The sequence below is a fragment of the Acipenser ruthenus genome, chromosome 17 (genome assembly GCF_902713425.1).
Source record: "Acipenser ruthenus chromosome 17, fAciRut3.2 maternal haplotype, whole genome shotgun sequence".
NCBI lineage: Eukaryota > Metazoa > Chordata > Actinopteri > Acipenseriformes > Acipenseridae > Acipenser > Acipenser ruthenus.
The window spans coordinates 32,146,262-32,167,602 of NC_081205.1; the positions used below are offsets into that span (position 1 = coordinate 32,146,262).

The 21,341-nt window shown below is 42.6% G+C and overlaps 1 protein-coding gene across 2 annotated transcripts; it reads left to right on the plus strand.

The window, feature by feature from the left end:
* The first annotated feature begins 581 nt into the window (after window positions 1–581).
* Window positions 582–20,713, plus strand: LOC117423414 (coiled-coil domain-containing protein 50-like). 2 transcript variants are annotated; one of them, XM_058990420.1, is made up of 12 exons: window positions 582–956; window positions 6,684–6,746; window positions 8,719–8,848; window positions 10,183–10,273; window positions 10,736–10,841; window positions 14,072–14,710; window positions 15,264–15,388; window positions 15,784–15,828; window positions 15,999–16,082; window positions 16,920–16,999; window positions 17,267–17,373; window positions 18,001–20,713. In XM_058990420.1, the coding sequence occupies exons 1-12, from the start codon at window positions 908–910 to the stop codon at window positions 18,018–18,020; spliced, it is 1,539 nt and encodes a 512-aa protein (XP_058846403.1). In that variant the 5' UTR covers window positions 582–907; the 3' UTR covers window positions 18,021–20,713. The 2 variants fall into 2 exon arrangements, with proteins under 2 accessions (XP_058846403.1, XP_058846405.1); XM_058990422.1 differs by lacking the exon at window positions 14,072–14,710 and having other exon boundaries at window positions 594–956.
* Window positions 20,714–21,341: the final 628 nt, after the last annotated feature.

Genomic DNA, 21,341 nt, shown 5'->3' on the forward strand with positions numbered 1-21,341 from the left:
ACCCAAACAGTAGCACGTTGTTTAATGTTTAGTGGTCTCTTGTTTTATTTTCAAGTGGTTTAAGCAAATTTGAACAATCCCTCATGTTTCTTAGTAGAGTGTGGACCAGATTTACAACACCGTTCCTAAAAGGGAAAACAAAGTGGCGTTACAAAGACACCGGCAAGCAAAGGGAACTGTGTTATTAAGATAGCAATGTTACAGCAAAGAAGAAAGAGCATGCTACGCCCAATGGCAGGTGCAAGTCTGTGACCGGTCATACCTGGTACCAAAGGATCAATCCAGTCCAGGTTTTTGCTCCAGATTGACTCGAGTTTCAGTTTGCATTTACAGCGCACATTCAATGTAGCATTTCAATGTTCTGACAGTTTGCGCAGTTTTTGAAAAAATATATAATTGAAGGGTATTAGGAAATGTAACTTTTCTATTTCATTTTTCTCATAAAACAAACTAAATGAAATAAGAACATAAGTACAGTATGTGATGCCAGTTTACAAAACAGGCACAGTTTGAAAAACATACAACAGAAGCGTTTCTAATTGTGCATCTCATCTCATTTGGAGAAATACTGAATCTAACTTTGTAAACGAAATAAAAAAAATTGAAAAAAGCAGTTCTTAATTCAAAGTATCAAAGGGATGTGGTGTACATTTAGGGCCAGTGACCGGTGTGTGTGCGGTTTGCTGACCCGCTTTGCTCTCCGTAGTTCAGAGCTGCGATTTCCTCATTGTGTTTGTTGCATGTCGAGAGGGAGAGATCCGCCTGTCAGCCTAGCGTTTGGGACGTTGAGACTAATCTGCGCTCAAAAACATCAACCTGAAATTTACAGCCCAGTCATATAGATTCAATACCCGCCGATCGAATCTGAAAACAGGAGAAAAACGGCTTCCATTAGAATCACAGCAACATGGCTGATCTAAGTATTGATCAGAAAAAACTACCTGGCGTCAAAGAAGGTGAGTTTGTTTTGGTCCAATAATCGTTTGTTTTAAATCCAGATCGAAACACTTATGCTCACACCTAATTAACAGAAGGTGTTATCACCACACAGCTTCTCGATTCGTTTACCAAAATCGTTGTAGTATATTTCTAGTATATTTCAATGTTCAGTAATGTTGTATTTTTTGTATTACTATATATAAACTCAATGTCTGTACGCTCCAGGGATACGCTCTGAAATCACCTTACAAATAGCACCAAAGAATCTCACTTTTAATGCGTTTTGTTTGTGGAACGTGTTCTGATACGATAAGGAATTATAAACGAGCCTTGTTTGAGTAAGCATGTTTGTAGTGCGTTGTGCTTTGTGCGTTTTTTATTGATTGATTTGCATTCATTGCTGGCAGTGATCTATGATCTAGTCTGTAATTGCCAAGGTCGTGTCCCTTACTATACCACAAGAAACGTACACAGGCTGTTTATTAATACGTGTATGTTAAGTATTACAGATGAATGACAGCACCAGTTACCTGTGTGTGTTATATGTACGCCACTGCGTTCTCAAGTAACGTCCATGTTAGCTCCGGTTTTAATGCGGCAACGTAGATCTTGATAAAGCATGGTTTTAACTGCTAACTATATACACAGACTGGTCACCAGCCTCAGTCAGAGATTATTTCTCCTCAGCTCGCTCACATTTGAGTTTTTTTAATTTTTTTATTTATTTTGTATGTACATTTATTATGTCATAAACGCGTGTAATAATTACTTGTTGCGCACAAGTTCTATTTTGCCTCGCACGAGTTTATGAAAAGGTGAAAATCACTGGGCTGAAAAAGTGAAAGCGTGATCAATTATTCATTCTCTGCCTCTCGCACTCTGTTCATCAAGGCTCACACAGAAGTAGTTCAAGCAGTGGGATCCACATTATCTATCTATCTATCTATCTATCACCCCTGAAATATCTTCCATTAAGAAATCTATTGTAGTCGTCGGCTCCCCCCCCCCCTGTCCCTGCTCCTTCCCCCTCTCGAATTGTTAGGTGTTTGTTTTTTCATTGATATAAATAGCCTACCCAGAGCATATGTGCCACAACGCAGCTGCCACTCATCTGCAAATTGTGCAACACATGTCAGAGCAGGGTTGGTGCTTTGATTAGCATTATAATGAAGTCTGTACAGAATCTCACAATGCTCCTCTCTTTCAATGGCATTTCTCACAAAAGCCACGTAGATGGGGAAAGAAACTCACTTGTGAATGACAATACAGTGACTCCTGGAGACCCACACCCAGCATGCAACAAAACTCAAATAATTCTCTTTAAAGGACCGATTGGGCAGAGCAGGGATGGAAACAAGACTCCTGTCGCATAGCAAGACTCCTGTCGCATAGCAAGACTCCTGTCGCATAGCAAGACTCCTGTCGCATAGCAAGACTCCTGTCGCATAGCAATTCCAGCACATTGCTTTTTTTGCTGAAAAACACTAAAGATTTTAAGCCTGCTTAGTGTAAAATTACTGAATTTTTTTAAAGTATTTTTGAAAGCATGATAAATATATTTCATTGACATTTTTTTCCATTGCTTTATATGGGGGGGGGGGGGGCTTTGAGGTCATCATGCAATAAAGGTGGCTCACTATCTCCTAACCTCATATGAGGCTATCAAGCATTTGCGTCTTCCATATGTCCCCATGCAAAGATGAGAAGAGTTTTTTTTATTTATCCGTCCCCATATGAGGTCTCCATGCATGAAAGGGTTGATAACAAAAATACTATGAATGCTTTTTCAACATGAAAGCACATCTCTGATATTAACGGCCGTTTGACTCCTAAATGATGTCTTTGTCTGCCTTGGCAGGCAGGGCACGCACAATACAGCTTCACTGAGCAAAATCCATGTTCAATGCAAATATTAACACAGTGAAGAGTGACACCCTGCTTAATCCATGCTGCTACAACACTTAGTTACAGAATAATATTCTGCCAGCCCTACTGACTGCTTTAAAAGCTGCTGTATTGCTTTAACCCTCCTCTCTCTCTGCCCCAGTGCTGCAGCAGTATGATGGATTATGGATGGTCTAATTGTGGCTTCCCTTTTTTTTTCTCCATAACCCCACTTGGTGTTCCAGGGTTTTATATCTTGGCTGCTTGGGCTTGGAGGCAGACATTGCGTTAGTGTTACAGTGAAATGTGTGGCTGTTAACCTTCAGTTATTTCTACTGTATCTCTGCGGACGGGTTGCTGAATTGCGGAGGTAAGTTAGCTGACACGGACTCTACCCAAAGGAGCACAAAGCAGAGAAATGAAGTGATATTGTGGTTTATTTCCCCAGTGGTGCTCACTTGGGGCTCTTTCAATGTTCTTGCTCTGAACAGGTCCTGAAGTGTTCAATTGAGTCCAGACCCTTGTACCAGCCAGGACTTTCATTGTTTAATTGAACCCTAGTGTTCAATAAGTGATCGCCTGGCTGGAACAATGTCAAGGATTACAATGGACTGTATTAAACATTTGAAATAAACATGATTTACAATCAGTGGTGTATTGACTGTTGACATCACATACCGTGCAGCGCATAACTTTTTTCAAACCATGATCATTTTGTTAAGAGTTTTAATTCTGGACACTTTTTACTTGGATACAGTACTTCCAAGGTTAGGCAAAAACAAAGAGCTGCCTGTTTTCTGGGTTGGGCAGTGTTGGGAACGTGCATGTGTGCAGCAGCTGTCTAAGCCTTGGCTGTGACTCCTACCAGTGTGAGCTGGTGAAAACAGTGTGCATCATAACCCCTTTCACTGGGAGAATTTCAAACTGCGTTTGTTTTTTACTGTTCCAGATCCAGACATACTTTACCTTTTATAGTGATTGCATTATAGCGCCATCATGGGCCTTATTAATCAAAATCCTACATTTCATTAAATAAACTAGTATTGCTTTTTGAACTGCCCAGCACAGGTAACTGTGGTTTCTAACTGAAACAACTATTAGCGATGATTCCGATTGACTGAGCAGCAACACTGTTCTGATAAGGCCACAGTCTGGTCTTGATTCTGAGAATCGCGGAGGAAATGGATTTGCATGCTTCTGAGTAAAGCCCACTCTCTTGTGTGTTATTACAAGATGTCATGTTGTTGTTTTGTGTTTAAACGTGTGCTTCGTCAGCTCTTCTGTGGTAAGAACTGTAACCCTTCCCAGAATCGTCACAACTACCTCCAGCTGACAAGATTTCATCTTAATTAACCGTCTCAGGATCTCTAAATCTGGGCCACATTTTTGTATTCAGAGTTGAGTCTTTGAAATTCAGGAAGCCACTGTTGAATAGCATTAGTGTGTAAACCCTAAATAAGTAGCATTGGTAGAAATGCGCTGTCCTGTTGTTTCCATAGTACTGTCAGCATGATCTTGAACCCCTGTATATTGTACAAGAAACTGAGCAGGTACATGTACACTGACAGACACACTCACCCCACCACCCCCTCCCACACACACACGTTCATAGCATCAAAGAAACTTGAAAAGGCAAATGATGGCTTATCTTGCTCGTAAGCAGAAATGTAGAACATGTCTGATATTTTCTGGGAAGAAGAAGAATGATTTTTGTGTTCGAGCAGGAGTGGAAGTAGATAGGTGCCCCGTTTGATACATCCCAGGTTAATCTGCACACCCTAAGCTATTCCTCCTGGCTGTGGATTGTTTAATGAACTTGCTGAAGCATTTAATGACTCGAATAGCTGTGCAGTGATGATTTTCTTTCCATTCCTGCTTTTGCTGTGATTAATCCTATGATTGACTTGCCCTAGTGACCTGCGCAAGACTGCAGTATCGCTGGTCAGCTCATTAGCCTAATAGGTCCCCAGCAAAAAACAGAAAGAGAACAGGGAGTGTAAATGTAATTACTGCTTCCCCCATTAGTGCAGGCTGTACTTTAGTGATTATCTGCAAAGTGCTTTGATAAGATCTTGAAAGGTGCCAGACCGTTTTTAACACCAATGCTGCAGTGCTGTCGCACAGGGGTATTTTCCATACAGAGTTACTGATCTGGTAGTTTTGCAAGATGGTTTTTCCCGGTCAAATCAAAACGAGGGTATTCGAAGTAACTGTACGTGTGTAATTGTACAAAAGCTAGTGGAATGTAATGTCAGTACACTTGCGGAAATTGGAAATTATGCTGCACAACCTGGATGCATTTTGACACAGGGTTAATCCTTTTTATACCCTTCTTACAGTAGGCTTCTGTTCTTTAATTCATGTGTGATCTGTCAAATCCTGGCCTTGTCTTTTAGGGCTAGCATGTGTGCCCTGTCTTTTACAAATTGAGTTGTAATGCTGGACTAGGAAAAATATCCTTCAGCAGCAGTTAGCAGAGTTGGGAGGGGTCTTTGGTAGTTAAAATTGAAGCGAGGAAAGTGCGAAAAATGTGCACATGTAGTCTCTGGGGAAGGGGGTTCTGTGCACCCATTAAATGGTAGGCAAAACACTAGGAATGTGTCTTTAGTTGGAAGGCATCATCCTTACTGCTTGCCATGTTACAACACTTTGCTAATTGTGACATGACTATATATATATATATATATATATATATACTGAGCATCAAAAGAAACGTATCACTTATATTTGAGCATCAAAAGAAACTTGTCACTTATATTTGGATAAACTTCACTAGATGTGATCGAAAAATGACAAACTCTTTTATTGACTTTTTATTGATTTTTTATTGTTCTAATTAACTAGCTATAGGAGGCAGTGTGGTCCAGTGGTTAAAGAAAAGGGCTTGTAACCAGGAGGTCCCCGGATCAAATCCCACTGACTCATTGTGTGACCCTGAGCAAGTCACTTAACCTCCTTGTGCTCCGTCTTTCGGGTGAAATGTAATTGTAAGTGATTCTGCAGCTGATGCATAGCTCACACACCCTAGTCTCTGTAAGTCGCCTTGGATAAAGGCGTCTGCTAAATAAACAAATAATAATAATAATAACAATTGACATCACGAAGATGCTGCAAAATGATCTGTAGATCTTGGGCAGGTGGTGTGACTCTTGGTCTCCCAGTTCGTGGCCTGTCATTGACAGAGTGTGTCTGGTTATACCGTCTCGCCAGGTTTGAAATTGCTGGCTGTGAGCACCCAAGACGGCGAGCCACAGTACACTGCCCTAGTCCAGCCTCCAACATGCCGATTGCACGAAGGCGCTGCTCTTACATGGCATTGTTTTTTTTTCTGTGATTTTCTTTATTTCTTTTATTCAAGCTTGCAATTCAACAGCTTAAATCACTCCCTATCCAGTGTCCAATCAACTGTCTCACTAATTAGGTGATTAAGTGCATATGCTTCAGTCATAGGCACTCAAGTCAAGTCAAGTGTGTGTGTGTGTGTGTGTGTGTGTATGTATGTGTATATATATATATATATATATATATATATATATATATATAGAGGTAAAGGCAGAGTTTTTGATGCATGTGAATGCAAAACACGGCAGTTGTAGAGGCACACTATTTCTAGCTCAGCATTTCACTTCTTGGTTATAATCTCCCTCCCACATGCCCACAACCAACACTGGGCTATTTAAAAGTGGCTCAGCTCTGTCACCATGGTCCCAGATGCATTTTAATTTCATGTTTCTTTTTTACCTTTTTTTTTTTTTTTTTGTAACCCTTTTATGCCAACTCGATATCCTTCACGTTTGCTCTGTGATGAATGGTGTATTTCTGAATGCTGATCTCTCTCTCTCTCTCTCTCCTGTCTGCAGTGTGCCGGGACTTCGCTGTGCTGGAGGATCATACTCTCGCCCACAACCTGCAGGAACAGGAGAGTAAGTGCATTGGCTTCTCAGCCACATGCATTTTTATTGTGCTCCTATCCACACTGTGAAAATGAAAGAACAAACTGGATATTACTTTGGGGCAGAGAGCACCACTCTGACTCACAGGCTGCACCTGCAAGATTATACTTGCCCGAGCATGTCTCTCCAGCTGCTTTAGCCTCAGAGTTATACTTTGCAGACACTCCCCATAATAAAGTAGCAAATAGAGGATTGGAATACTTGCATTAGTTAATTTTTTTTTTTTTTTTTTAATATAAAAATGAGCAGAATGATCACCTAAATAACCTTCAGTATCACATATAGACCTGTTACCTCTCTTGTTATTCTCAGCTGCATACTGAATGCCTGTTGAATCTAAACCTTAGCAAAGGAGGAGTGGGCAAAAGGTTATTGAACCCGGTGAAAAATGAATTGGTAAAATGATAATCTGGTGCTTCTCTCCCTAATCGCTTCACCGCCCACTAGCCTCCATCCTTTTTATTGTGACATTTATAGAGCAGGTTTGTGCCGAACATGACAGCCCACAGCTGCAGGAAAGAAGGAAGTGTAGCCTAGAATGAAAAGAAATAGTTATATAACTGTTCTTTACTGTTGTTAATCGACTGAAGCTTGCACTGTTTTCAGAAAAGTTTGAATCTCAAACGTCACCTTTTAAAAAAAGAAAGAATTTGAAACAGCCTTTTCTGTATTGTGACAGTCAGCTTCTCCTTGCTCTAAAAATCTCGATTGTATTTCATTCTGGTCTAAGATAATCATGTTTATCGTGATAATTACTAGACGATAATCAACCACTGAAAATGGGATTGTGGTCCAGCTCTAGAACTGCCAATGCGTTTACAAGTATGTGTTTGCTGTTGAGGCTAGGATAGTCATGTTGCCCGAGACTGTGGTCAGACTGGAGCTTGTGGGGTAACCACGATTCTATATTGAATCCAGTCGCTACAATGTGTATCATTTAATATAGAATGTTGTTGTGACTTGTGACGTTACCTTGGTAAAAGTGCAGAGTAATGGAAGATAAAACACAGGAAAGCATTGTAAATAAATAAAAAGATAAACTGTTTTTACACCCAAAGTGGACGGCAGCCCAATGCTAGAGATGATAAATACTGTACCCCATCTGTCTTTGGACTGACGCAGGTACCGCCTTGTTTCATTCAATATCAGGATTTATTGACCACTGGAGGAACATGGGTATTGGCTTGGCCTTGGATTGAATTTCATTTTCTTTTTTTATCAGGGGTCAATAAATTGTGATTGCGTCGGTAACAGTCAGTCACTGCCTCGTTTGATGTGCTGTGTCTGAGAGTCCAGCAGGGATTTAAGTTTGACAGGGCAGATGATTTGAGTGCTTTAGCAGCAACATGCATGAAAATGACCTGCAGATATAAAGTGCTGTAGTAATATAGAGAGGCCTTTCAACAGGGCTCCTTAACAATCTGACCACTTGATAATCCACCAATTCGATTATTTATCAGTTTATTGAAGATTTTTTTTTTAAATGATGTATCCCATTGAGCTTCCTGGTAACTCCATTCAATTAGAGAGTTGTGATTCTTAACAGGGAGGGATATAAGACTCCTGTTGCAGAGCAGTTTCACCCATTCCAGGTTTTAAAATGAGCCTGATTAGACACGGTGTATAGGTAACAACCTCAGATTTGTCTTATTAAAGTAGTAGTAAAACCAGGAGTGAATCAAACTGCAATGCAATGGGAGTCTTGTTTCCACCACTGCTTAATTGGCCTTTTGAGACATGTTAGTAAAATGTACTTCTAGAACGACCATTCTGTAATATACAGGGTCATTTATTACTTATTGCATTGCAGTTCGAGCCATTCTTAGTGTTGTTTAATTTGTGTGTGACAATGAATCTGTCTCAAACTGCGAAATGGAAGTTTTAAAATTATTACCTACAATAATTCTCAATGAATCCTCTGTGTTTGTGTGTCCTCCTCCAGTTGAGAATCACCTGGCATCAAACATCCAGAAGAGCCGGCTGGTGCAGTATGACCTTCAGGTGGCGAAGAGAATGCAGGATGAAGAGGACAAGAGGGCAAGGATGCGCAACCAGAGACGTCAACGAGACATGTGGGTTCACACTTTACTAATGTCATTGAAGCCGTTTCTCAGACTTAATAGGGGGTAAATCACGAGGCATTGAATATCTCTCTCTCTCTCTCTCTCTCTCTCTCTCTCTCTCTCTCTCTTTGCCATAGTGTTTAATAAACTCAAAAGGAAACCCTATACAAAGCCATCTAGCCACTGAACACCAGCCACAATAAGGCTGTATGCTCATTAGTTTGTGAACCCAGTCTCTGAAATCACTTCTCTTACTGTTTTAGAAGTTCTGCAAATGGAAAATGTTTTCTAACAAAACACAGCAGTCTGGCCTCAGCCTTCCAAGGGATATTCTATTTATGTAGCTTAATTATTTATTAGTGTTTTTATAGCTTGTTTAACTAGGAGCAAATCCACTGGGAGTCGGAGCTGTAGCTCAACATTTAAAAAGCCAGGCTGATTTCCAGCTCAGCAGTGGGAGAAGGGGATTTCCCTGTTCTTATAAAAAAAAATGCCTCCCACACCTGGATGTTATGACTGTCTCCCAAGCTACAGTTAGCATTTCAAACACAGACAGGTAATATTTAGAGTTGTATTTGTGGAAAGTATGATTATAAAGCTGTATTTACATTGCATAGTGGAAAGCCTAATTGGCACACACTTCTGTCAAGCTGTGGCTTGATGCAGGCGTCATAAGTTGGAGGCTGTGTGGTCCAGTGGTTAAAGAAAAGGGCTTGTAACCAGGAGGTCCCCGGTTCAAATCCCACCTCAGCCACTGACTGTGACCCTGAGTAAGTCACTTCACCTCCTTGTGCTCCGTCTTTCGGGTGAGACGTAGTTGTAAGTGACTCTGCAGCTGATGCATAGTTCACACACCCTAGTTTCTGTAAGTCGCCTTGGATAAAGGCGTCTGCTAAATAAACAAATAATAATAATAAGTTTGAAATTCATGGAACTGTCCATTTTATATCAAACCATCCAGAACAGTTTCATGCATACAAAATATTATTTAATCCATCAAAACAACAACAGCATTATTGGAATACCTTTGTGTAGTGGACCCTATATCTCAAAACCAGCACCAGAGCTAGCTTCTTTTAAGAGACTGCAACCAATCCATGTCGACAATTGGAGAAGCATCGAGACTGAACCACCCTCTTGCTTGGAAAGCTGGCAGTGCTATTGCCAGGGCTGTGATTGGCTCGGTCTCCAGTCCTAACAAACGGAAAGACAGTCCCGGATTCTGCTCAGTTTTGGCAACACCTTTTTTTCCCTGGAAACGTGAAAGCTTCTGGGTTGTCCGCTCTCTGCACTCGCGGCTGTGTCCGGGCGGTGCGCTAAATCTCTTGCTCTTGTCGTTCCAGAGTGCACAGCGATAACGAGATCGCACAGGAGATTCAGGAGCAGCTTGTGAAGCAGGCCCTGGATAAACGAAAGCAGGAGGAGAAGGACGAGGTGAGGCTGTACCTGATTAGACCTGATAGGAGCACACGTGTGAAGCCACTTGAACCATAGTCATTGTAGTAGTAATAACAATAATAATATGCAGATGTAGGCATGCCCTTATTGCTTTGTCAGGAAATAACTTAAAAGGCCAATTTGACAGTTTGTTTCTGCGCTTGGACACTGTGTCAGGATCTCCAGGTGTCAGAGATGTATGTGAGAAGAGCAGCCCTGAGATCTCACCTGGCTGTGCTGTGTTAGGGGAACCATGCTGACCCCTGCAGGTCAGACCAGGTAATACATATAAGCTCTATTAACGGTCGGTACAGAGAGGTTTGATCCTTGGTGACAGAGGTAAAGACGCATGATTAGCAAGTCAGTCGGTTCACACCCCTCCTCAGGCTGCTACACTGATGCAGTGATGCGGCTGCCTCCTTCTAAGTAGAAAGAGTTCAAGTGTAATTGTTTCCCCAGGCCATCGCTCGCAGACTTCACGAGAAGGAGCTGAAGGAGGAGAGGAAGAGGAAGAAGCAGCTGCAGGATGTGCCTTATGAAGACGGCTACTATGAAGACAACAGAGGTACTCTTGCTCTTAAGTTGTGGGGTTCCTTCTCCCTGGCACTTCTTTTAATAAACTGCACTGAGAGACACCTCTGTCCTTGCAGTACACCGCAATGTGTTGAACATACATCTGTTGTATTGATGAATTGAGCAGTGGAATGGTAAGGCAGTGGACCAATACATTCAGGATGCAGGAGTGCATTACCTTGGCCTTGCATGTAGCTGAGTAAATAGTTTCAAATGGGATTCCCCACGTCTGCACTTCATGATAACGGTGCATTCCAGACGTATTGCAACGTTGTCTCCGCAGCCAGGCATTCCAGACGTGGTGATGAATGGAGGATTGTACTGGTTAATGAAGAACAAAGCTGCTCGAAGTTTTAGTGGTTGATTGTTGAAGGATAGTTTAATACATGTGTAATACAGGGAAGGAAGTAAGACCCCCATTGCATAGCACCTTGATCCATTCCTGGTTTTATTAGGAATTGAATCACACACCTGAGCTTCTTATGTATACACTGGGGTGATCAAGCTTGTATCAGAACCTGGAATAGCTGAAACTGCTATGCAGTAGGAGTATTATTTCCATCCTTATAATATCAATTTACCACCCCAGTACCTGTGGCATATAACCTGGACTGAAGTATATGGCAAACCTCCTAATTCTTAATTGATTTTGCATGTGAGTTTTTTATTACTGTGGAATGCTACAGTAATTCCTTAATGCTAGGGTGGACACACTACCCCCCACGGGTTGCTATTTGCAATGGGCAGACACAGTGCCGGGAGCTTGTTCTAAGTAGACCAAACAAACAGACTGATTCTGAGTGATACCAGGGGACCACTTGGCTGGGAGGGGCCAGCCTGACAGTTAGAGTGCTGGTGTTTCACATGGTCCGTCAGGCGCAGTACAGGCCCCATGTGTTTTAGCATCTGATCCTGCACGATGATCTTTCTGTAAGTGAGCTGGAACCGTCCAAACATGCTTTTTACACACACATAAACACACACCCCCCCCCACCCGTCAACCAAGGCCATCTGATCTGTTCTACTCTCCATCTGGCGAGGCGATGCTGGCCAGCGCGCCCAGCTCAACCCCTCTGCTGACCGTGCTTCGCGCTGCCAAGCGGTACTGAAGCAGCAGCGTGTCAACGGTACAGTACGGCTCCTCTTTGTGTTTGGTGGTGGGCCTCTCCTGTTTCGCTGCTGTGGAAATGCTTGTTTGGGGTGGGGTCTGTCCTCCTGGCCGTCTCCTCCTCCTCCTCTGGTTCTCCAGTCTGTCTCTCCACTCTGCAGACCCCTGGGATTTTGCTCCAACGTGATTCAAAAGGATGTTCTTTGTAATTGGATGGCCTGCTCTGTCATTTCTGCTCTCCCTGTTTGCTGTTCCCTGCCATGCATTACGCGTGTCGTGTTGTGTGTGTTTTGTTTGTACCTGTTTCACCGTTTAATATGTGTAGCGTTTCATTTTATAACAGACCAGTTCATTGTCCGTCGTACATGCTTATTGATTGATGCTACTTACTGATTGATGCAAATTTGCTAACTATTTCTTAGCTGTTTATATCATGAACTCAGTTGCCGGTTATTTCATTGTGGTTAATTGGTTATATCAAACCAGCTGACCCACGGGATAGTTCATTAATTTCTACTTGGTATTACTACTATCCCAACCTAAATAGACTTTTTACACAGCGCACAGTGTTATCAGCTTCACGTTTCAAAGTCTAAGATAAATCTATTTTGCACCAGCATACTGATTTACAGAACCCTAAACCTGAGGTCTGCAATTAAAGGTGTAACCCAAACACACACTGATCTCGCCTGTAACCAGTTAGCTGAGAAGTGTTTTCCACACTGGTACGAGCTGATCAGTGCCTTTTCTTTTAGGAAACGTCTTCTCTGGTTCATGCAAAACTGATTTTTCAAATGCAATGCTCTGAATCTCTCAGGAAGTGAGAGGAGGCTGAGGGCAAGCAAAGAAACAGATAAAAGCAAAGGGAAGTTCCTCAGATCCACATGGGTAATTAAAGGCTCCTATTGATGTGTGACTGGCTGTGCAGCACTGTGTTTAAACAGGAAGTTTTCAGTTTAAGTGCCAGTTTGGTTAATATCCTAAATGTGCAGGTGGGGACAGGACCCAGGTGCCACTTCACTGTGTGTTTGGTTCCATCTCCCACGGTTTAAAAGCCAAGGCATTTTATTCCTATTTTAAGCAGGTTAAAAAAGGGTGCTCTTTTTACCCCAGGCCTTTTCCTCACCCGAAATGTATAGGACTGAAAATCTTTAGCTATACACGCACTCGCATACACGTGTTAAAACACAGATACCAGTACAGACGCATACTGTTCAGACTAATACAGAACCGCACTCTCACTGGGAGACACATGCTTGTACAAAGCAGCTCTGCAGGATGTGGGAAGGCTGGCCCTGGTTTCCTGGTTGTGTTTGACACAGAGGCTCTGTGGTTTGCTGGTAATCTCTGGACTTGCAGTGGGCGCACATTCCGTGGCAGTCGGCCTGCGTCTCCTAGGAAACGAAGGCCTGACACAATAGGCCAGGCTCCTCCTGAGGTAGAGAAGGATACGCAATAGATGACACAAGCAGCTGTGAGTCTGTGTTCAGCAATGACGTCCTGCTCTGCAGCACAAATCAGGGCAGTCAGTGATTCACAGACGACCCAAAATACAGACCAACAAGGCCTACCTAAAATAAAAAAATCCAGAAAAAATTAAATATTGTGTTCTAGCAGCTGGGTGATTTGGCAGTGCCATAAAAAGCCTTTCCCCTCCAGCAGTGATTGGAAGTTGTTTCAGTCAGATTGGGTTCTGGTGTCTTGATTTCAGTTTCTAATGTACCTTTTTTTACTGGCAGTGCTTTAGAGAAGCCCAGGGCCTCAGAGGAACAGAGACTGAAGGGGTACTCTTTGAGGGATTTCTAAAGGGAACAGGTCCACGGGCAGGGCAGGGTATGGGGAAGATTGCATCTTAGTATTAAACCTCACTAACACCATCGTTTTCATGAAGGCTTTGTCACTATTTCAAATGTCCTTGTCCTTTCTTTGTTCTAAGTTATAATGTTTACCAGCGTGTGTCTGTTTTGTTCATTGTGTCATTATTGTTTGAACCATTAGTGTACTGCATGTCGTCTCAAGTTTTGCTCCATTTGGAACTAATCTTTTCTTTTAACTAACACGCTCCCGTCCCTCCCTCCCCATTGTTGCATGGTTTCCTTCCTTGGGCTGCTCAGACCACGCCCAAAACAGACATCAGGAGCGTGGGCCACAAGAGTCAGAGAGGCTACACAGACACAGGCCCCGGAGCCGGGAAAGAGACCCCGACCCCCAGGCGGAATCCAGAGCGTCCCAGTCCACCTTCTACATGCACGGCTCCGAACCTACCAGGGCTCCCCACCACAGACACGAACTGCAGGAGCCCGAGAGGGAGCGAGACACGAGGAGGAAGGAGAAGCCTAGTAGACCTCCGCCACCCAACCACAGCAAGAACCACAGCAGGGAACACAGACAAGAACGTGGCAGGGAGATCAGACGTGATCACAGCAAGGAACAGAGAGGAGATCACAGCAGGGAAAGCGCACCACACCGTAGCGGGGACGTGAGCCGGGAACAGCGGACTAGTGAGAGTTACGGGGCCTCGGCTGGCCTGAGCCGACACTGGTCTGGGGAGGAGCACAGTGGAAGGGAGGGGAGGGAGGACAGGCAAAGGCTGCCCTCTGGGTGCGATGAGGTGTTCCATGATCCGAGCTCCAGACACCACACGAGGGACGCCAGGACAGAACCCTCGTGTCGAGCTCAGGAGAGGCACGGAACACGCTCGCATTCCAGTGAGGACTGGCCAGAGAACCATCCCCACCACAGAGACCAGAGAGGTAAAGGCAGGAGTGATTGAGTGAGTGAGAGATAGTGAGGGGCATTCTGATGTAAGAATATGCTTGGTTTCTGTTGGACTTACACCATGCCCGAAAGGAAGGAGAAGTAATTCAGGCTTTTTGTTTCTTGGAAGCCAGAGTTTAACTGTTCCACATGAAGAATCCAGGAGAGATCAAGTGGGTTACAAGAAAGAACCCAGGTTAGGTCCCTAATTAGTTTTAGTACCTTGTTTTGTTCCCTGTTTTCTAATAAGGCTTCCTAACTTTAAAACATTTGAAGCTACTCCGCTGGTATTGATAATACCAGTTACATTAAACTCTTTGTTCTGCTGTCTCACTGTTTCTATAAAGCAGAATGGCACTGTATGCTGTAGCTAGAACTCTCTTGCGCTGCCCAGGAAAGAAAGTTTTGGTGTGCATGTCAACATGGAGGCGAGGGCTGCTGTATACAGAGAACAGTAGACATGAAAACTATTATACTGTACCATGGAACAAAGGCGATCTGTGAAAGTGCTGCCAGGGAGTGGATTTCATTGTAGCTTTTGTTTTTCAGGGAGGAAACCCCGGGGGGAGTACGGGGTGCAGGAGGTGATTCAGGGAGTCACTCAGCTCGACCTCCGAGGCAGCGAGCTGACAGACCTGGAGGTAGCCATGAGGCTGCAGGAGGAGGAGCTAAAGGTGAGGGGGCTTGGCACGGGCAGGTGTTTACCCGTCAGGGGTTCTCTGTCCCCCTGTCCCCCCCATACAAACCCACTATGAAGGAATACTGATTGTTTTTTCGGCACAGATGTAGAAAGATGGGCCTGGCTTTTCAGTGACGTGCCAGCTGAGAGAATTTTAATACTGAGCTTAAGATTTCAAATGGTTCTTAATTAGGTTTAGGGCAGCAGTTCAAAGAGAACATTTCGTGTGTTTGAAAGAATCTAGTTCAGTTTTACACTGGTCCGTCTTTCTGCACCAGGTCAAGGGCCGGGCCTGTCGTTCAGCATTCTTCCCCTCTAAGCTCATAATGGATTGTTGATGGGGAGTGCATGTGTAGACAGTTGTCAGGAAAATAAATCTTTATTTTTCAGGTTAGCAACTTAGACAAGAGGGCAGCCCAGATGGCACAGGATGAGGTAAGGGGCCCTTGTATACTCTAAGCAGTCCAGTATTTCTGTTAAACGTTTAAAGCCCACAATGTGCTATTTTTATCACAATTTACTCACACGTTGATTTTCACATTTTATATTAAAAAGAAATGTTTAATTTCCTGTCCACTTTTTTTTTCTTCTTTCTTCTTCCCTAGGAAATTGCCCGACTACTGATGGAGAAGGAGAAGAGAGTCCACATAAGGTCTATGGAAATGAGACGACAGGAGCCGGAATGGAAGGTCAGATTTCTTGATCAGCACTTTAGGGACTTGTCGGAGGACATTTTTCGAAGTCCATATATGGAAGCCAGAATCGTGATGAATGCTCAGCCTCTGTAATGTCTCAAATTGAATCTCCTGGTATTCCCTGTCCCATGAACCACGTGACCAAGTAGAAACATTTTCCAAGAACGTCTTCATCCCTGTGAGAATCACTTTTTATCTTTGTTGTAAGTTTATTTATCTTGGAATGTCTCCCAGGCAAACGTGTTTGTGAATGAGGGCATCTGTGTCAGCAGATTCTCTAACATCCGATATAGCCCCCCTCACACAGCTGGAGAGGAAACAGAGGGTGTGTGCGCTGGGGGTGGGGGATGTGAGATCAGCAGATTCCTGTCCCTTATAAGCTAAATGTGAATGCAGGTCTGCTCATCATGTGTTTCCATACAGTACAGCTGGCAGTGGCAGTGAAACAGTAAGCCTTACAAAGCGTCGCTAACGTAGCTGAAAGTTATCTTGAACTTGGAGGTGGATTAGACTTGACCAGTTCAACTTGGCCATTAAATCAACAGTATTACCCAGGGTTCCTCACCCTGTGTAACGTGAATGACTGAGCAGGCTTGGGTGTCCTCTCTCCTATAGCGTCTTCTCTTGTATACTGGCCTAGCAAAAATACCATAATGTACTATATAGAGCCCTATAACCCAGGTGGACTGCACACCCTGTGTATTACACACAGCAATTCTACTAAAAGGGTCCTGCAAAAGAAGGGTGTTGCCGTGTCGCTCACATCGTACTTCTCGTGGTGGTGTACCGGGAGTCCCTCGGTCAACTTGTCACTCTGCTGCTGTGTTTCAGCCGGAGGCAGGAGAGGCGGTGCGGCCGCGATCCCGGGAAGGCTACGAGCTCCAGAGACCAAGGAACGACAAGCCGACCAGGTGGGGCAGCCCTTCACGGGCCTCGACACGTTCACTTTTAGAGGCAGACGGTTCTGTTGAGCTGTCCTCCAACAGACAGGCTAGCCAAGCCGTGTGGGAATGTGGCCAGGCTAAATTGGTTAACCGATTGCCAGTTAAACCTGGCCACCTGTTTTATAAGCAGAATAGAAAGGCTTCCAGTCAGTTTAGTCCCAAGGAGTCCCAGGTCTGTATCTGATCCAAAATTAAAATTCAGACAGCAGTATCAAATATATTGTTTTACTATAGGCCGCCTCGACCCATGGGTGACTATGAAAACATTGATGCCAGCTACGGAAACACAGGCTCCCCCTGCTCGCCTCGACCCGCCTCCAGGTCTGACGCAGCATATAAAGGTAAGCAGAGAGTGTGCTCTGTGTGTGCCTGTGCACATTGGGCAGTCGCAACTCAGGACAATGAGATAAAATAAAGTACAGGTGTGGGTTTGTGCAGAGATGGTGAATTCAGTGCTCAGTATTGTCCCACGCTTTAGATTGGATGTTTTTTACAATGCGGTTCTAGATATGTGGAGGAGATTCATGTACTGTATAAAATAGAATGATGAGTAAGCCTTCTTTGTGATCAAAATAAATGTTGTGCAGTTTCTGAGCATGTAACTAGGGAATTTGCAGCAGATTCCTGATTATTCACAACTGCAAACTTTTAAATGATATATACTTAACCTGAAACCTGTATATATTGTAATTTTGCTGCTGTTCCTGTTTTAATTGCACGTCTTTAGTCAGCGAAGCAATAAGAACCTGTGGATTATTATAGTTATTATAATCTGAAACCCAGCAATAAAAAAACAGCGACTATTTAAAATGAATATGAGTAAACATGAATAGCTTATTTTATAAATGAATTTCTATGCTTGTTTAAGTTGACCCCAGTTTTACAAATATTTGGACACCGATATATTAAAAAAAAATACAAAAATGCAAACTGCAGGCATGACAAGACGATTGTAATTTGTGTTGCAGGTTCCTATTCCAGGCAGTGATCTCGGTTCCGTGCTCACTCTCCTTTGTAAGCTGTGGAAGAATAAACCCGATGTGGTTTCCTGAACACCTAGTGTTTTTTTTTTTGTTTTTTTTAAAGATCGCTGCTGACATTCCATTGCTGTCTAGTTTTGGGAACACTGGGGAGAAAATTAGGCTAAGAGACAACTGAGGGAGCAGGCATACATTTATTTATATGTGTATATATATATATATATATATATATATATATAACGAGGATGTGAAAATGTCAAACAAAATAGAAGCAAACTGCATATCTGAACAGTCTGATGCCTGTCAAACGTTCTTGTTGTGTGAAAAAGCATGCATGCACTGTGGTCTTTTTATACAGTTACATTTCTGTGTGTTGTTTTGTAGGGCAAAACTGTTTGGTACATGGAGTTAATGCAGGGTTATTCAGAAGCGTGGGCGATGGGTAATGAACCATTCAGCATGTGAAAGCCAATATATCCGCAGTGAAATCCGCTGGATCACGATGGGCATGGCTGCTGGTGAGCAGACTGAACATTCACACAGCCATTGCGGTTTGCACTTCTGAACAGCCCAGCCAGGGCTCGGTATTCCAGTTCTACTTCTCACATTGCCTGACCTGGCTTGATTTCCAATCACAAAGCCTGCTTCAGTGTGAGGACATATCCATGCATTTCAAGTTCTCGTAGCGTCCAACGCCAACACCTGTTCTCAGCTGCGAATGGTTTTGTTTCATAGCAGAGACACAGTCTGACTGGAGCACCCTTCACCAGTCTTCAATGAATAAGCATGGACCAGCTGACTACAAAACCCAGCACTGAACAAATGAGGTGTGAGGCAGAACATTGGGAATTAAGAGAAAACCTGAACTGAATGCTTCAGATTTACAATGACTTGTAACTAATGCATCTCTTTTTTACTCCCACTCCGAGTAATAATATCCTTTGACGTCGCTGGTTACCTTCATGCTTTTCAGTTGCAAACAGATTTTATTCACAAACAAAAGCCGTTGTCAGGGATTGCTTCTTATAGATTAAAGGAATTCATACATGATGTACAGCTCAGAAAGGGTTGCAGTTAATCTTACCCATTTACGTACTGCCATCATTTCGCTGGTCTCACATTGTCCTATACAAAAAGACACACGTCTTGCTTACAGGTTCACTGTTGTGTTGTAAATGTCCTTTACTATAATGTTACTCATTGTAAATTCTTTGCTTGATAATTGGATCTCCTACTTGTAGCTACAAACAGTAGCATCTTAGTTGCACACAATATGAAAGAAACCCAAGTACTGGATTGTAAACTAAGCGCCCTCCAATGTAATCGCCGTCCTCTGTGATCTTGTGTCTTGCATATAAGATTACAGGATACTGTATATCAGCTTGTTTCTATATTTTAAATCATTATTCTTTAGGGATGGAAATAAGACTCCTATTGCATAATTTTTTTCTTTGTTTCAGGTTTTAATATGAACTTGATTAGCCACAGTGTATAGGTAAGAAGCTCAGGTGTGTCTTGTTAAACTCATAGTAAAACCAGGAACGGATCAAACCACTATGCAATGGGAGTCTTTCCATCCCTGTTGTTACTAACAACTTGTGCACAATTGTCAAATATTTATTTTAGATATTTCTTTACCTGATGTTTTATTTTTTAGTACATTTGGTTTGTTTTATGTAAAAGTATTTTATTTGTAAAGTCTTAACATTGCCGTTTCTGTAATTGTTGGTGTTGATTTTGCATGGTGTCAGTCAATATGCAATCATCCCCTCAGCGTGTGATCGTTTCCTTTAGAAGTGTATTTCCTCTTTCGACAGTATGTTCAGATTAGGTATAAACAATAGGGGTCAGTGAATGTGGGGTCCACAATCTCAAACAATGTGGGTTAAGGACAAACTGCATTTAAATGACCTCTTAAGTGTACAATCAGTGTTTCTTTATAAATCAGCACAAAGCAGCCAAACTGTGTACAGTTACGCAAATACATCGGAAATGTTAATGCTAAACTAACCTTTACAATAGCAGTGGCAAATAATGTGTAAGAAGTAATGCATGTTGGATAATTTGCAATGGTGATGGAATGTGCTGGAAATACAGTGTGACAATGCAACTGCTTTTATTTCTTTTTAAGCAAATTGCGCCATCTAGTGTTGAGCTGTGGAACTCCTCAGTGGAGCATCGTCCAGGCCACTTAAAGGGCTACATTCTTAAAACTCTTCTACTCCAAATAGTCGTTAGCAAAATTGTATTCACAAAGGGGAAAAGTTCTCCAAATAGCCTTGTTAATTTGCCAAACCAGACATGAGTGGCTCAGACATTTGATTTATGGTCTTGGAAGTTGTAAGCAGTGTACACTTATTAATTTGTCATAAAAAAAAGTGTTGTGTTCTTTCAGAAAAAAAAAACATGGTGCTAAAAACAATTTGGAGTAAAAGGCTTTGCTAATGAAGGTGGTGATTATTACTGTATGCACAGTGTGTGCCTGTGCTCATTAATGTATTCTACTATATAGATATGCACATGAATGTCTCTCCTTGGTTGTGTAGGCCAGCTTTACACTTGTGTTATATACACATGAATGTACAGTCTGTCTCTCCTTGGTTATGAAGTAATTCTCAATAAATAATTCTTAGTTTTCTCATTATGTTTTATACCCTCTGTGTAAACTGATCAGTGCTTTGTAATAAAGTTGATAACCATTCTAATGTATTGCTGTCAGGATCAGATATTCGTTCTGCTTTGCGTTTGTTCCCTCCACAGCCCCACTGTTTGCTCCATGGTTGTGCATCAGCTCTGAACATGTCTTATCATTTATTTCCGGTACTGCTCTACAGCTTGCTCATCAGATTTAGTGATGAAAAGCACAACTGAAATGCTATCGACGGCGGGGTGACAGGAGTAACTCGGCTCTAGTTTATTTATGTCCTTGATCGTCAGTGGCTGGTGAATATAAAAGACAGCCAGGATTGTGTTTAGTTGTGAGCAGTGACTAACAGTGCAGGTACATCTTCAACGTGACCTGAAACGTATATAAAGACCATGAACTGCTATGAAGGATAAATGAGTCGCTGCTATCCCTGTGAGAACCATGTTCAGAGAAGATCACAGCATCAAACTGGGCTTGGAACAAATTTCATTTCATTGTATTCTTAGATACTGTTACTAATGCTCTGTTTCCATCTGCAGCTGGGATTGATTTGAAAGCACATTGATGTTGACCCAGTTGGTTCAGACGCAGATCAGTGATCAAAGTGAATTGGGACTGACCGCACTATAAGAGAATTTGTTCTGGCCCAGTCCCTAGAAGAAGTGACTAACGAAGCATCCTC